Source organism: Callospermophilus lateralis, chromosome 15, assembly GCF_048772815.1.
Source record: "Callospermophilus lateralis isolate mCalLat2 chromosome 15, mCalLat2.hap1, whole genome shotgun sequence".
Classification (NCBI taxonomy): domain Eukaryota; kingdom Metazoa; phylum Chordata; class Mammalia; order Rodentia; family Sciuridae; genus Callospermophilus; species Callospermophilus lateralis.
In genome coordinates this window covers 55,910,095-55,927,264 of record NC_135319.1, presented here as the reverse complement: position 1 = coordinate 55,927,264, position 17,170 = coordinate 55,910,095, and the positions used below count along the sequence as shown (strand labels likewise).

At 39.4% G+C, this 17,170-nt stretch overlaps 1 protein-coding gene across 1 annotated transcript in view; it reads left to right on the top strand.

Annotated features, from left to right (window-relative positions):
- The window catches only part of Grid1 (glutamate ionotropic receptor delta type subunit 1), a 695,729-nt gene that overhangs the window by 427,313 nt on the left and 251,246 nt on the right, over positions 1-17,170 (top strand). The window contains exon 5 of the mRNA XM_076834762.1: positions 2,657-2,710. Coding sequence (XP_076690877.1) covers positions 2,657-2,710 — 54 coding nt within the window. The remainder of the gene's footprint in view (positions 1-2,656; positions 2,711-17,170) is intronic.

The following is a 17,170-nucleotide window of genomic DNA, read 5'->3' as shown; positions in this document are numbered from 1 at the left end:
TCCAATTTCATTTTCCCAGTAGCCTCTCTGCTATTGAAAACAAGTGTAAATCTTTGAGTTCAGCCTTGTTAAACCACATCTGTTGAGAGTCAGTTCATCCTTCCAGCTTTCTGAGATATTACCACATCCTCCCAGCTTTGTATGGTGTGCTGATTTGATAATGCAAATCACTAATGTCTCCCTGTGATCATGAAGAAAAGGTTGAAGTGTTGGGAATTGAGGCCAGCTGGGGCCAGGCAATGTGTTCAGAGTGTTCCGACTCCCTGCCTCCACTGCTCCCTTCTCTACCTCCCCATCAGGGCTTCTAAAGGCATCCATGGAAGTCTGAGTGTTCAAAGGAGAGAGGCTCTGGTCTGAGCAGCCAGGACTCCACCATGAGCGTTTTTCCCTTCTCCCACTAAACTGAGAGCTCCTCTCTGAGCCACGGTATCCAGAGTCCTTGCAGTTTCTCTGGAGATAGCCTGGCTTACCGAGATTGTAAAATGGGGTGCATTTCAGGACATGGACCTGTGGAGTGGATGGATACCCTTGACATCTCTTGTGCCATCTTTCTATTAAGTGCCTGCAGAGCACCCTGAGCCTCCTGAAGTAGGAGAGGGAGCACCTAGATATTTTTAGAAATGATTCATTTATCTCAGGGAAGTGTGAGGTGAAGCTCATGAAGAGAACAGGAAGGCTTCTACAGCCAGAGGAGACTCCCAGGATACATGTTGAAATGTGAGCAAGTTGGGAAGCAAAGCTGAGCCCCACAAAGGACAGGAACATCCAAGGAACTTCCCTTCTCTGCTTCCTAGGGAAGGCTTGGGGTGTGTAAGAGAGACTGGAGTGCCAGTCTCTGAGTCTGCCTCTTGCTGAGATGGAGAACTTGAGATCATGTTGTCGACCTTGGCAGACAGGAGGGGGCAAGAGTTTTCTACATTTTACAGATGACCAGAATGAATGAATGACAGGGGTAGAGGTCATTCCCTTCCACTCCAGTCTCATGCCCCAGTTTTTCTTCATAGAGTCTGGCAACTTTTCATTCACAGGATGGAGAGGAGAGTCTGCATCCTTTAGTCTTGACTGACCCAGGAGAGGCTGTGTGCCCACCCTTGATGTCCTTTGGGATGTTGTCTATAAAGGTCTTGGGAGTCTAGAGCTCACCTGTGTACTCCACAGGCTCTGTCTTTATGACCTTGCTGTGCTTGCCAACAAACTCATCCATTCTCATGGAGTGAGGTCCTAACAGAACCTTGTGGGATGGCAGCCTGTGAGCCTTAGCACCATGAGGGCCTATGACCTTACTGGACCACATGCTGGCTGGGCTGCTGGTGCAGGCTCTGAAACCTCTATGCCTCATTTGTTAAGAAAGAGTCAGATCTCTAAGAACAGACAAGGAAAGGCATTTTTGCTATATTAGTAATCCAAAATGAGAATTGTAACTTGATGTGTATTTCTTGATGTGATTTTAATAAAAATATCTGTCTGATATGCAAGTAGACATGTACTTGCAGACCTGACTGTAGAAGCTTCTGGAGGGGGGACACTTCAAACAATCTCTGGAGGGATGAATCTGGAGGAATAAATGGGGAATTTTTACTTCTTAGCATGTTCCATAAAAATGGGGAGACCTTATGGGTGACTTTGAACACTTAAATTTTTCTGTATATTTCCAATCGGGAGTGGTAACGATTATATTATGAAAATACATAAATAAATAAATAGTGACTATAATCAGAAAGTTTTCTCCCAGGTTCATAGATGGCCTGGCACAGTGCCGGCTGCTCTTGCTGAGCATTTGGCACACGCTCACTGTGAGTATTCTTACGGGATGGGGTTGAAAACCATCAGTTCCTTCTAATTCTTTCAGTCTGTTGGCTTTCCAATTCAAGGAGGGGGAAAAGGCTCATAAACATGTATGAGAAACAAAGTAAGTAACTGGGCCCTGTCTGCCTGGGCCTTTAATCATATATTCAGCAATATTAATTGAACACCTGTTATACGCTGGTAAAGTTCTAGGGACACAGGTGTGCCTCAGACACATGGACTTGGACCTTATGGAACCCCCAACCTAGCAGAGATAGACAATAAGAAAAATATTTTTCTATAAAAATAGAAGAAAGCAGTCTAACAGAGAGCAATGGGGGTGGGGCCACTGCCCAGGAGCTAGAAAGAGCTGCAGGTTCTGTGGATCCTAATGAAGTGAAGGAAGCTCTGAGCCCTAGCTCTGAGCTTCTGTCTTCTGGGTGTCACGGTGTCACTCAGCACAGTCCAACAAGCTGCCATACATGCAACCTTCTGGCTTTCTGATTCTGTAGCCTCAGGCAATGATGAGAGTCCTCCCTAAGAGCCCCTGCAGGAAGGTGTTTGCAGGCATTCTTGGGAAGGGAGGCTGTGCCTCTGCCTGTGGCCCTGTGAAGCCTGCAGGAACCAGAGCCTCTAGCCTTGCTCAGGGCTGGTGCAGGAGAGTACAGAAGAACAGCAGGAAATCAGATGTCTGTGTTCAGATGATGCCTCTTGTGGCTAAGGCAGCCAGAGCAGGCCCCAGGGGAATGGCATGTTTTGTAAGGAAAAAATTCTGCAAGAACAATGTTTATAAAACCCCATCTCCACAATCTTGTGTGTCTGCCAGCTTCTGGCTTGCTTGTGTTCATGTACATTCTTTTTCTCTCTGCAGGCTGTGGAGACCAACCTAGCTTCTAAGGACAGCCACTGGGTCTTTGTGAATGAGGTAAGAGCCCCTGAATGGTGAGGGCACAGCCTGCACTGACATTCACCTGTCCCTTGGCAAAGCTCAGAGAAATCCTTTCATGTCCAATTTTGACTTAGGGGCTGGAATAAATCCTGGGCTTTGTCCTGTCAAGGCAAGAGGTCAGAGAATTGGATTTGACCTGCCAAGATGCTCACCTATACCAGGTGGGGACCAGGGAAAGAGAGTCCATGAGAAAGTCAAAAGTCAGAGAAATGGTGTGAGGCATTAGATGTGTGGGGTAGGGTGAGGCAGCCAGTCAGGGTCTGGGGCTGGAGAGATTAGAGCAGGTTAGCAAATGGGATGCACAGGGAGTGGGACAAGGAATTAGGAGGTGAGAGAGGCCATATTGCATGCAGGATGCTAAGGGTGTGGGAGGGTAATATGAGTGTGCCTGAGTGTGAGCCAGAGTGTGTACCTGTGTAAGAATGCATGTATGGTAAAGGTTTGAATAAGTGTATGTGGAAATGTACATGTGTAAGTGTGAATGTAAGTAATTGTGTATGGATGGGTGTAAGTGTACATGTGAGTGTGTATACCTGTGTGAGTATGTATTTATGTGTATATGTGTGAGTGTGAGTTGTATATGCATGTGAGCGTGTATCTGTGAATATGTATGCGTGTGAGTTGCATGTGAGTGTATGAGTATGAGTTGCATATATGTGAGAGTATATGTGAGTATGAGTTGTATGTGCATGTAAGTTTATATGTTTGAGGGTGTGAATGTATGTGCCAGTTGTACATACATGTGAGTATATAGGCATTTATGGGTATGCTTGTGTGAGTGTGTTTGTGTGTGTAGGCAATGGGGCAGGATCAATGTACCCATTTAAAGTGGTTGCCTAGGAAATGTCCTCTTGACTAGCCATCTCACTGTTGTGGCCCTAGTAGGGTAATGGGAACATGAGATGTCATTGCAGCCTGCCTGGTCCTGGCTTCTCCCAGCCTGCAGGCATTGCTTGGGAGTGGCCAGTAACCACAGGCCAAGCTTTCCTGAAAAATCCCCTCTGACCACAGGTTTATTTAGGAACTACAAACCAAGGCAGCCTGTGTGACTGCAGTGTGTGTGAGCTGGGAGTGAACTTGAGAATGTGCTTCCTGGTGCTTTCATCTGGGCTGCAGCCTTCAGTTGGATCAATTAGTGGATCAATTTCTAATGGCTTCATTCTGGAAGATGCAAGGTTTATTATGTGGGTAATTTCTTTTTTTATGATGTGTATTTCTCATTAGCTCAGTGCTAATATGGCTGAAATAGTTTTGGGTAGCTAATGTTAATAACGGTGTAGGTAGTATCAGATAGTAACTGCTCCCAAGATCCACTTTTCATGGTTTTCCTCCATGAGTTTACACCTTATTAGCTCCATGTCTGCACAGGTCAGCTGGAGACATGCGCAGTAACCATCCATTTCCCCTGGGGTGCTGTGGTAGGATGTGTGCTGGTAATTAGGCAAAGGGACATGACCGCCCCTCCCTGCTTTTCAGAACCTGCAAGAGACCTCCTTGATCCTCTGGAAGGCTTGATTCTCTGTGCTTTGCTGGCTTCTCTACAGCTTCTTCAAAGCCCAACTTCTTTTGTTCCAGAGAAAGGAAGCATTCTATGTGCCCCTGATGTCAAATATCTGGTGCTAGGTTTACTTTTTTGATGACTCCTCCACATCCAACAGACAGTGTTTCTCTGTGGTCAGTCTTCAAAACCGTGCTCTGTTTTTACATTTCTAACCTGGTTCCCTTCCTTCTTCTAAGCCCCCACTCCCACACCCAGGGCCTTTTGTCCTCCCAGACTCCCTGTCTTCAGGCACCCCAGTGTGAGGTCCCCCTAGGGCGCTCCCTACTCAGGAAAACTGGCATTTCTGAGGCAGCTAGAACCCAGAGCTCAGTGTCGCCAGGAGGAAACAGGTATGGGGGCCACTTCTTGAGTCGCACTGGAACAGCCTCACTCAAGACCACAGTTGTGCCCCACTGGGTCAGCAGCACATCCTGGGCCAGCCAGGCAGTGCATACTGATCTGCAAATAAGTGTGTTCTGCAGAAAAAGGGTCCTGAGGGAACCTCTCCTCCTTTCTTGGCTTCCTTTTCCACAAGAAGACTCCTTTGGGAAGCCAGGGACAACCACTAACCTTTCTAAAGTGCACCTTTCATTTGTTATCTTTTTAGTTCTCATCAGTTCTTGTTCAGTTATTATCATCTCCATTTTACATATGAGAAAACAGAGGCCCCAAGGGTTAAATCACTCATGACTGTTAAATGATGCCTATGGGATTCTAGATGAAGACAGTCTGGCTTCATACCCCTTTTCACCCAATGACGTGATTGTGCGCTTGGGCTTGGAAAGATCCTAAACTTGTGTTCAGGGTCTGATTCTGTAAAGGCTGTCAGTAGAACACAATGATGGTGACAGTCTTGGGTTCGCCACTGGGGCCAGTACATTCTTGAAGTCTGAGATCCAAAGATAATGCCTCTGGTAAAGCTTGGCCCTCAGCACAACCCCTGGCTAATGACTGAAAATGTTCTCTAAGTTATATGTATGCTTGTTCTTAGGAGCCAGCCCTATTCAGAAATACTGTTTCCTGTTACAGCATGACCCATAGAAAATAGAAGTCCTGTTATTCTTCTTGCAGTGTAAAGTCATTTTAATACCTGCAAAAATTTTCAAGCAATCTAAATACTGAGTAACAGATAAATACTTGCCAGTCACTTTTCTGTGCAATGACTAGGAATAAAATAAGGGGGAAAAAAGGAAAAACAAAGAATAGAGTGTCAAAGTTGGGCATTTGATGATGCCCTTTCTATCAACATGATCTCTAGAATTCAGTTATTATACAGAGTCCTTGTCTTTCCACTTCTTAAAACTGTTTCCCACTTCCCTGAAGGAAGTTCAGCTCCTTAGACAAGCTCAGCTTTGTGCCTCCTCCCTCTTCTACCACTTTTATCTTCTTCCAGAAGGGTCCTCCAGCTGTGACCCCTGCTCTCCTCATGCTTTACAGACTCTGTCTTCTGGTTCTTCCTCTGTATTTGACGTGCTTGATGTATTTTCCAGGATTCAAGATAAACCTTCAAGGGCATGTGTTTTTGTTTGCTTTCTTTATGTAGTGGTTTTCTTAATACATTGCCCTTTCACTGGTTAGTCCTGGGGTTGTATATTACAGACCTGTTTTATTTGGAGAAGAGATCAGTGGAGGCAGAGGAAGGCTTGTGTCTGTGTGCCTCAGTGACAGTTTCTTCTGTAAGTATCTGGGCTCCACTGTGGAGATACTGGCAGACAGATGTGTGTGGGGGCATAAACTGTATCTTCATTGATTAAGTTGTGTTACTTTGGAGAAGCAGGGGTATTCAGAAGAACTCATTGAAAGAAAATGAACCATTAATCAAGGTAGTCACGAGACTATAATTGTTGAGGTCATGGCCAGATCTATCTCATCACTGAATCTTCAATGTTCTGAGCAAAGAATAGATTCTTGAAAAGCTTGGTTGAAGCAGGTGGATGCCCATAGCATATGGCCAATTACATTAATGAGCTTTTTTTTTTTTTATCACTGCCATTGTGCAAATATGATGTAATATTCTTTTTTTCCTTTTTTTATTGGTTGTTCAAAACATTACAAAGCTCTTGACATATCATATTTCATACATTAGATTCAAGTGGGTTATGAACTCCCGTTTTTACCCCAAATACAGATTGCATAATCACATCGGTTACACATCCACATTTTTACATAATGCCATATTAGTAACTGTTGTATTCTGCTACCTTTCCTATCCTCTACTATCCGCCCTCCCCTCCCATCTTCTCTCTCTACCCCATCTACTGTAATTCATTTCTCTCCTTGTTTTTTTTCCCCATTCCCCTCACAACCTCTTATATGTAATTTTGTATAACAATAAGGGTCTCCTTCTATTTCCATGCAATTTCCCTTTTCTCTCCCTTTCCCTCCCACCTCATGTCTCTGTTTAATGTTAAGCTTTTCCTCCTGTTCTTCCTCCCTGCTCTGTTCTTAGTTGCTCTCATTATATCAAAGAAGACATTTGGCATTTGTTTTTTAGGGATTGGCTAGCTTCACTTAGCATAATCTGCTCTAATGCCATCCATTTCCCTGCAAATTCCATGATTTTGTCATTTTTTAGTGCAGAGTAATACTCCATTATGTATAAATGCCACATTTTTTTAATCCATTCATCTATTGAAGGGCATCTAGGTTGGTTCCACAGTCTAGCTATCGTGAATTGTGCTGCTATGAACATTGATGTGGCAGTATCTCTGTAGTACGCTCTTTTAAGGTCTTCAGGGAACAGTCCGAGAAGGGCAATAGCTGGGTCAATTGGTGGTTCCATTCCCAGCTTTCCCAGGAATCTCCATACTGCTTTCCATATTGGCCTCACCAATTTGCAGTCCCACCAGCAATGTACAAGAGTACCCTTTTCCCCACATCCTCGCCAGCACTTGTTATTGTTCGACTTCATAATGGCTGCCAATCTTACTGGAGTGAGATGGTATCTTAGGGTGGTTTTGATTTGCATTTCTCTGACTGCTAGAGATGGTGAGCATTTTTTCATGTACTTGTTGATTGATTTTATGTCCTCCTCTGAAAAGTGTCTGTTCAGGTCCTTGGCCCATTTGTTGATTGGGTTATTTGTTATCTTATTGTTTAATTTTTTGAGTTCTTTGTATACTCTGGATATTAGGGCTCTATCTGAAGAATGAGCTTTTCATAACCTGGCCTTAGAGAAAAGACAAAGGCAGCAATTTAGATCCATTTCTCAGACTACTGGAGGGAATCACTGTGGGTCATTCATCAGAGGCTTCCAGTTCAAGATCAGTTGATTTGGATGAGATATGTGGCCTCAGAACCTCTCTTTCAGTCATGGTAAAATGCTTCTTCTGTGTGTGACCCTTTAGCAGAACCCAGACATGGCTGTCATTCTGGCTCGTCCAGTAAATCATGGGGATTCTTGGTGTGGATAGATTTCTGGACAAAGAGGATATTTCCCTCCCCAGAAAATTCTGCATCTGCTGGTGATGTGCACCTCATAGTCTTGCTTCTTGGGAACTTCCTGGAGAAATCCTTTTGTGGAATATGCAATATGACTCTCAGTCTCTTGAAGGACCGATTGTGATAGGGACTTGAAATGTTCCATTTGTCACTGGACAGTTCTCATTGTTAAGAATAATTTTTCCAGACGTGCAATCACAGCAAATGGAAATGGTTTAAGAGGCTTAAGAACATAGAAACACACTCAGTGAATGAGACACAGAGTGGTGATTGATGGGTCACCAAGGGTCCATCAGGAGGTAGACTCTTAGAAGGATGGAGGTACAGTCAGCAGGCACACAGCACCCCTCTCCTATTGCCAGAATATGTGAATGACGCCCATGTCCCATGTTCATTCCAAACTATGCCCTTGAGTTCCAGACCCAGAGATCCAGCTGCCTTTTTGACTCAGCTACTTGGAAGCTCCATTCCCATCTGAAGTTCAAAGTGTGTGTCTCTGAACTCACCATCCTCTCTGACACCTGGTTTCTGCTCAGTGTATCTGATCTTAAAAACTATTGTCCCATCCTTCTAGTCGACTGCAGCCAGTTGGAGAAAAACCCACATCCTGCAATCTACCCCAGTCCACTCCAGCCCCTACTGTATCATGGCACCCTTATTTTCTTCTTACCATTCTACTCATCTCATTATTCATCCCTGAAAGTGGACCCATGACTTCTTATTTCCCCCATAAATTTCTTCCTCCTGCCTCTAGACCATTGCCAGGACTTTCTTTTCTGCCTGCTTTACCCATCCCCAAACTCTGTCCAGGACTTAACCTCTCTTACAGGGTCTCTGGAACATTATCTCTGCCAAAAGGACCTCCCAGGTTTCTCCAGAGAGCAATCCCATGCCATCCTGTACTCCTCACCCAGCTCACTGTGTTGGGGGATTGATGCATGTGGCTGACTCCCCAAATAGCCTATTTGTGAGAGTCTGGATCTCCTTTCTATCAGTTTTCCTAAAGTTCCCAGCTTGCGGGTTTCATTCACAGAGGAGCTTGCTTGCTAAATCTCTTGCTGCTCTGCCTCTTGCTTCCTTATCTTTACTCTGTTTTGTCAATTATGTAGATGTGAAGGAAGAGGAATTCAAAATCATTCCAATTCTCTGTGGACTCAGAAGTTTCCATTGCACCCACTTTTCTATGCCTCATATGATCGGATGGGGCACCAGGCTCCCTTGTACCTGGCCTTGGGCAGGCGGTGGAGCAGCCAGGAAGGAAGGCAGGGGAAGCATTAGTTAGGCTTCCTGCAGAAACCCCCAAATTGTACACTGGGGAAAATGTGTCCAGCTAATTCGTCAGTGCTTTGTGGAAAAGGATTCTGTGATCAAAGAGGGCAAATGACTTTAACAGTGAGAAACAGGTGTCTCCTGCAGGCATCTTCAGGCTCTAGTGCTTGCGGTGCCTTTCCAAGAATGAGGCAGTGCACACTGTCTGCCACATGCATTTGTTTTTCCGAAACACATTCATGTACTTTTGGTCCTCACATGCTCATCTCTGAGGGAATTGGCAGGTGGTGGCGTTGCAGGCTCTACAGAGCTTCTTGCAACATAGAAGAAGCAAAAGACTTTAAGAAGCTGAATCACATAGTTTAAAGAAATCTCTACTTGGGACTCAAAAGAGAGGGAGGGAAAAAGACTTCATTTTTTTCCCCTTTCATTTTGAAGATTCTAATTCTGTTTGAATATTAAGTCCCTGTGCCATTTGGCGGCTTTAGATTTAATTTAGTATCACTCTAAAGCAATTACGTTTGTTGTAATCTATTCATTTGTTTCTCTTCTTAGCTTGATTGCAGTGTCTTTGAGGACAGGAACAACATCTTACCCACTTCTGTAGCCCCAACTCAGAATCCTTGAATGAAGAATAGGAGTTGCCATTTATCAGACATTAGAAGGGGCTAGGCACTGTTTTTGAGTAGTGCTTTTATTATCTAATTTTTAAATTTAAAATCTAATAGCTACAGTGAGGTTTAATTGACATACAATAAATGCACATATTTAAGTTGTTAAGTTTAGCATGTATATACGACTGTGAAGCCATAACAAAATGAAGACAGTGAACATATTCATCACTCCAAAGTGTCCTTGTTCCCTTTTGTAATCTCACCTTCCTGCCCCACCCCCTCCCGCTTTTTAGGCAACTACTGACCTGTTTCTGGAACTACAGATTGTTTGTATCTTCTAGAGTAGAATCCTATAGTATGTATTAATTTCTCATTTTCAGTATGTTTTAGTATACTCAAATATAATGAAGATTCATCTAAGTTGCAATGTATAGCAATAGTTTTTTTCTTTTATTGTTGAGGAGTATTCAGTTCTATGACTACCCTACAATATGTTTATCCATTCATCTAAACAATGGATATTTGGGTTATTTTAGATTTTTGACTATTATATATAAAACTGTTATGGACGCACATGCCTAAGTATTTGTATGGATGCATGCTTTCACTTCTCTGGGGGTATATACTTAAAGTGCATTTGCTGCGCCCTATGGTAGATGAATGTTTAACTTTTTAAGAAACTGCTTTAAGTGGATGAGAGTTTCAGATGCTACACATCATTTTCAGTACTTGGTGTGGTCAGCCCTTTTGATCTCAGCTGTTGGAAATGCATTGGTGTAATATTCTTCATTTTGATTACATTTTTATTTTCCTGATGACTAACGATATTGAGTATCTTTTCTTGTGAGCCTATTTGCCATCTATATCTATATATCTCCTTTGGTAAAGTGTCTGTTTAAATATCTTGTCCATTTCACTAGATTATCTGCCTTCTAATTACTGAGTTCTGAAGGTTCTTTATGTAGTCATCATACAAGCTCGTTATCAGATGTATATTTTACAAATATTCCCTTCTAGTCTGGGGCTTGTCTATTCATTTTAACACTGTCTTTGGAGGGGCAAACATTTTTTTTTTTAATTTGAGATGCTTTTAGTGTGGTATCTGAAACATTCCTGAACTTTCTATTCTGTTCTATTGATTTTTTTTTTTTTTTGGTACTGTGGATTGAACCCAGGGACACTTAACCACTGAGCTACATCCCCAGTGCTGCATGCTCATGCCCCCCCTCTCCCCCTCTCTCCTCCACCCCTCTATCTCCTCTACCTCTCTTTTAATTTTATTGAAACAATGTCTTGCTGAGTTGCTTAAGGCCGCACTAAGTTGCTAAGGCTGACTTTGAACTCAAGATTCTCCTGCCTCAGCCTCCCAAGCAATTGGAATTATAGGGATGCATCACAGTGCCCAGTTGTCCCATGTTCTTTTAATTAACATAGATGTAAAATAAGATGGGAAATCATATTTTATTAGCCTTTAACCTTTATTCTTCATTTTTAATATTTTTTTTAGTTGTAAGTGGACACAATCCTTTATTTTATTTATTTATATTTGGTGCTGAGGATTGAACCCAGGGCCTCACACGTGTCAGGTGAGTACTCTATTGCTGAACCACAACCCCAGCCCTTCTTCATTTTTGGAGTTTTTTTTGCTATCCTAGGTCCTTGAAATTTTTATGTGAAATTTAGAATCAGCTTGTCACTTTTTAAGAAACTGATGACTGAAATTTTACTTGGAATTCCATTTATCTGTATTCTAATTTGGAGAGAATTGACATCTTAATAATATTGAGTGTTCTCACCTATAAAGGTGTATCTCTCCAATAATTTAGGCCTTCTTAAATTTCTCTCACCAATGTTTTATCATTTTCATTGTGCAGACCTTTCACAGTTTTGCTCAGATTTATCCCTGATTATTTTATATTGTTGATACTATTGCAAATTATAACTTTAAAAGCATTTTAATCTCCAGTTGTTCATTGGTGACATACAGACATGCAGTTGATTTTTGCATATTTATCTTGAACCTTGCTAAACTCACTAATTCTAGCAGTTGTTCATAGGTTCCAAGATATTCTATATTAACTTTCATGACCTCTGGGAATATGAGTTTATCTCCTCCTTTGTATTTGGATACTTTTCATTTCTTTTTCTTGCTCTAAACTCACTGATGGGTTCCTCTGGCACAATGATGAATGTAAGTGTGGACAGCTGACATCCTTTTCTTTTTCCTGATATTAGGAAGGAAACATACAGTATTTCACCTTTAAGTATTAAGTTAGATGTAGGTTGTCTAGAGATGCCTTTTATCAGACTGGGAGTTCTATTCCTAGTTTGGTGAGAATTTTTGTCAAGAATTGAGGTTGAATTTTGTCCAGTACTCTTTCTGCATTTACTGAGATAATCATATGATTATTTTTTAGAGTTTGTTAATATGCTAAATTGCATTTATTGATTTTCTAATTCTAAAGCAACTCGGGATTCCCAAGATACAACTTACTCATAATGATGTATTTTGTATATGGTATTGCATTTGATTTGATAACATTTTGATTAGACTTTTTTCTTTTGTGTTCACAAGGGGTATAGGTCTCTTCTTTTTCTTTTAATGTCTTTCTCTGGTTTGGATATTAGTGTAATGTTGACTTCAAAGTATGAGTTGAAAAGTGTTCAATTCTAGAAGAATTTGTGTGGAATTTTAATTATTTTTTTCTATAAGAGTTTGTTAGAATGCACCAGTGAAGCCCTATGGAATGTTTTAACTACAATTTAAATTTCTTTAGTAGACATAGTGCTATCTATTTCTTCTTGAGTTTATTTTGAGTTAATTTGTGTCATTTAAGGGATTTCCTTATTTCATCTAAGTTGACAAATTTTTAAGTAAAAGTTGACAGTATTTCCTTATTATTCTTTAAATACTTATTGATTCTGTAGACATGATCTCTCTCATCCTTGATATTTATATCTCTCTTTTCTGTTTTTTTTTTCTTGTTTTAATCTGTCTGGTTAATTGATATTATTGATTTTGATGAGCCAGATTTTTTGTTTCATTTATATTCTCATTTTTTTCCTATATCATTTTCAGTTGATTTCTGTTTTTGTCTTTATTATTTACTTTCTTCTGCTTACTTTGGCCTTAATTTGCTCTTCTTTCTTCTGGCTTCTTGGGGAAACTGAGATCATTTATTTGAAACCTTCTTTTTTCTCATTGCTATTTCCCTCTAAGTGACAGTGCCACCCCATAAATTTTGATATGCTGCATTCATTATTTAGTTCCAAATACTTCCTATATTACTTTTTGATTTCTTCTTTGACCCTTGGATTATTTAGAAGAATGTTATTTAATTTGAAATATTTGGGGATTTTTCAAGGATCTTTTTGTTATCAATTTCCAACTTAATTCCATTGTGGTTAGAAAATGTACTTTCTATTACTTAAATCCTTTAAAATTTATTGAGGATGATTTGATAGTATAGCATATTGTCTTGGTAAATGTTTCATGAACATTTGAAAAGGATGTATAAACTGTTGTGTGGTACTTTCTATAAATATGAATTAGGTCAATTTATTGATAGTTTTCCTTATGTCTTTAATGTCCTTGATGGGTTTTTTGTCTACTTATTCCATCAGTTATTGAGAAAGTTATTAAAATATTAATTGTGAGTTGTTAATTTTTCCTTGAAGTTTTATCAGTTGTTAAATATATTTTAAAGCTTTGTTATAAGCGGTATAAATGTTAGGAATTTTATATCTTCTTGATTATGAAGAAGGGACCATTATGAAGGGACCTCCTTTATCTGTGGAAACTAACTTTCTCTTCTTTGCAATATACTTTATCTGGTATTAGTAGAGCTATTCACTAAGGCTTGAAACTCAAAACCACTCCTTGATCCATGCACTGCAGAATAGATGTGTTTGTTAGCAGTCATGAAAACAACATTAATCTCATTTTACATCTTCATGAGGCACTTGGGTGACCAAATCCGTTGTCAATGAGCAGTAATATTTTGAAAGGACTCTTACTCTGAGCAATAGATCTAAATAGTCAATAAAAACCAAAACCAACCAAACAACAAAACAAAAACAAGAGATATACTGTATGACCCAATTATTCCATTGCTAGGACCAAAATTTAAAAGAAATGAAATCACCATATCAAAGAGATACCTATATGTTCATTTTGTTGCTGCAGTATTCACAGTAACTAAGTGCTCATAGACAGATGAGTAAAGAAAATGTGATACACACATGCAGTGGGATATTATTCAGCTAAAATATAATGAAATTCTGTCATTTGCAGGAAAATAGATGAAACTAGAGGATGTTATGTTAAGTGAAATGAAATCCTATATGTTCTCTCTCATATGTGGAAGCTTAAAAAGTCAATCTGAATGTGGAATAGTAATTACTAAAGGCTGGAAAGAGTCAGGGGTTGAGGATAAAGGGATGTTGGATAATGAATACAAAAGCACAGTTAGATAGAGGAAATAAGTTCTGGTATTCTGCCACACAGAGAGATGATTATAGCACACAGCCACCTATAATATATTTTATGAACATCTTAAAGAAAGGGCTCAAAGTCTCTAAACATAAAGAAGTGATAAGGAGAGGGAAATGCTAATTATCCTGAGATGATCAGTGAACACTGTATGTATGAGCCTGAATATTATACTGCACCCTATTGACATGTAAAATTATTGCATGTTAATCAAAAACTAAAATAAAGTAAGAAGTATGTTGTAAACAGATGTGCTGTCATTCAGGCTTTGCTGTTCCGTTTATAGAGCACAGGCAGGGTATATTTGGTACAATTCTTAGGGACTTCAGGAGTTCTAGAATGGCATATGAGGATAAGACATCAACTTCAAGTCACTACATTCATTAGCCCCTAGCAAGAGAGTCAACCTGTCCTTTGATGCTTCAAGTCCAGGAAATAACTTCTTCACTCTAGCTATAAAAGTCCTAAATGGAATCTTCTTCTAGAAAGCTATTTTGTCTGCGCTGGGAATCCGTGGTATAGTGTGGTTACCTTCACTAATGATCTGAGCTAGATCTTCAGGTAACTGTCAGCAGCCTCTATATTAGCAATTGCTGCTTCACTTTGTAACTTCATGTTATAGAGATGGCATCTTTCCTTAAACCTTATGTTCTAACCTGTGTTTGCTTCAAACTTTTCTTCTGCAGTTTCCTTACCTCTTTCAGACTTCACAGAATTGAAAAGAGTTAAGGCCTTGCTCTGGATTAGGCTTTAGTTTAAGGGGATGTTATGACTGGTTTGACCTTGTATCCTCACCACCAAAACTTCATGTATTACAGCACTAGGACTGTTTTTCTTTCTTATAATTTGCGTGTTCACTGCAATAGCACTTTTTAATTTTATTCAAGAGCTTTTCCTTTGCATTTACAAACTTGGCTAAATGGCACAAGAGGCCTGACTTTCAGCCTGTCTAGTCTCTACATGTCTTCCTCACTAAGCTTAATCATTTTTAGTGTTTGATTTAAAGTGAGAGACATTTGACTCTTCCTTTTACTTGAACACTCAGAGGCCATTTTAAAGTTATTAATTGGTCTTATTTCAATATTGCTGTGTTTTGGGAATATGGAGGCCTGAGGAGAAGGAAACATATGGGTAAATAGCCAGTTGGTGGAGCAGTCACTTGTTAATTAAATTCACTATCCTACATGGATATGGTTCTTGGCATCCCAAAACAATTACAATAGCAACATCAAAGATCACTGATAACAGATTACCATAACATATTATAATGAAAATGTTTGAAATGTTGTGAGAATTACCAGAATATAATACAGAGACTCAAAGTGAGCACATGCCATTGGAAAGCTGACACCAATAAACTTGCTTTATGCAGGGTTGCCCCAAACCTGCCATTTATAAAAACCACAGTATCAGTAAACACAACAAAGTGAAGCACAATAAAAGGAAGCATGTCTGTATGCTCTAAGTGCTATGTAGATGGTTGTTATGCAGTGCTGTTTAGGGAATTAAGACAATAGAAGGTCTGTCCATGCTTGGTACAGAAGCAACCATGTAGTCCTGTCTACATAGTACAGCTCAGCAACAGCATAATATTTTTTTATTGAAAAATTTTGATTTGTTGTTAGTTAGACCTGCAAATGTGGAACGCATGGTTATAGAGGGCTGGCTATACATATTTAACTTACCACATTCTACTTTTAAGTGTCATTATTACACTTCACAAGTATCTGACAGTCACATATTCCACTTATCCATTCCTGGTCTTTGTGTGATTGTTGTCATAAATATTAATTTTATATATGTTATATACACCACACTACATTGCTATTATATTTATTTGAATAATCAATTATCTTTTAAAGGTATTCAAAGAATAAGAAGAAAAATCTGTACTTTCCTAGATGTAACTATCATTTCAGATGCTTAATTTCTTTGTGAGCATTTGTATTTGATCTGGTATCATTTTCCTTCTGCCTGTAGAATTTCTTTAACATTTCTTATAGTGTAGATCTGCCAGTGATGAAAGTTTTCAGCTTTTGACAGCTTTCAGCTTTTATGTCTGAAAATGACTTTATTTCACCTTCGTTTTTGAAAGATACTTTTGCTGGGTGTAGAATTCTAGGTTGACAGTTTTTGCTTTAAGTACTTTAAAAATGTTGCCCCATTGTATTCTAACTTTTACTGACAAGAAATCTAATGTTCTTATTTTTGTTGTCCTGTGGGTACCAAATCCTTTATTTTTGCTTTATTTTAGAATTTCCTTCATTCCTTCTTTCCCTTTCTTCCCTACTTCTAACCCTCCTTTCTTCCCTCCCTTTCCTTCTTCCTTTCTGTGCTTGCAGATATTTGAGCTATTGGACTTGTGAATTTATAGTTTCATCAAAACTTCGATATATTATTTCTTCAACATAAAAATATTGCCTACTATTTCTTTAAATATTTTTTTCTCCTCTCCATCTTCTTATTGAAGATTCCAATTACATATATATTAGACTTTTTGAAGTTGTCCCACACAGCACTGATATTCTTTTCATTTTTTTTTCTGTTTCATTTTGAGTTTTTACTGTTAGTCTTCAAGTTCACTTATCTTTTATTCTTCGGTGTCTAATCTATCAATAATCCTATCCAGTGTGTTTTTAATCTCATAATTATAGTTGTGACCTCTAGAAGTTTGAATCTTTTTCATAAATCTTTAATGTTTCTACTTACATTTTGAACATATAAAATAGCTATAATAACTACTTAAGATTATTACCTGCTAGTCCTTATTTCTGTTTCAGTTCTGGGTCAGTTTTGATTAATTGAATATTCTTATTATCATTTTGTTTTTCTGTTTTCTGAATGCCGGTTTATCTTTACTAAAGGCAAGAACTTGTGAATTTACCAGATTGAGTGCTGGATATTTTTTGCATTTCTATAAATATTCTTGAATATTTTTTCCTAGGATGTGGTTATTTGGAAACAGTCTGATCCTCTTGTTTTGTGTTTTATTAGTTATTTCTTAAGTAAACTCAATGTAGGGCTTATCATTCTGTACTACTAAGGATATGCTTCCTGAGAATTTTACCCAGAGCACACGA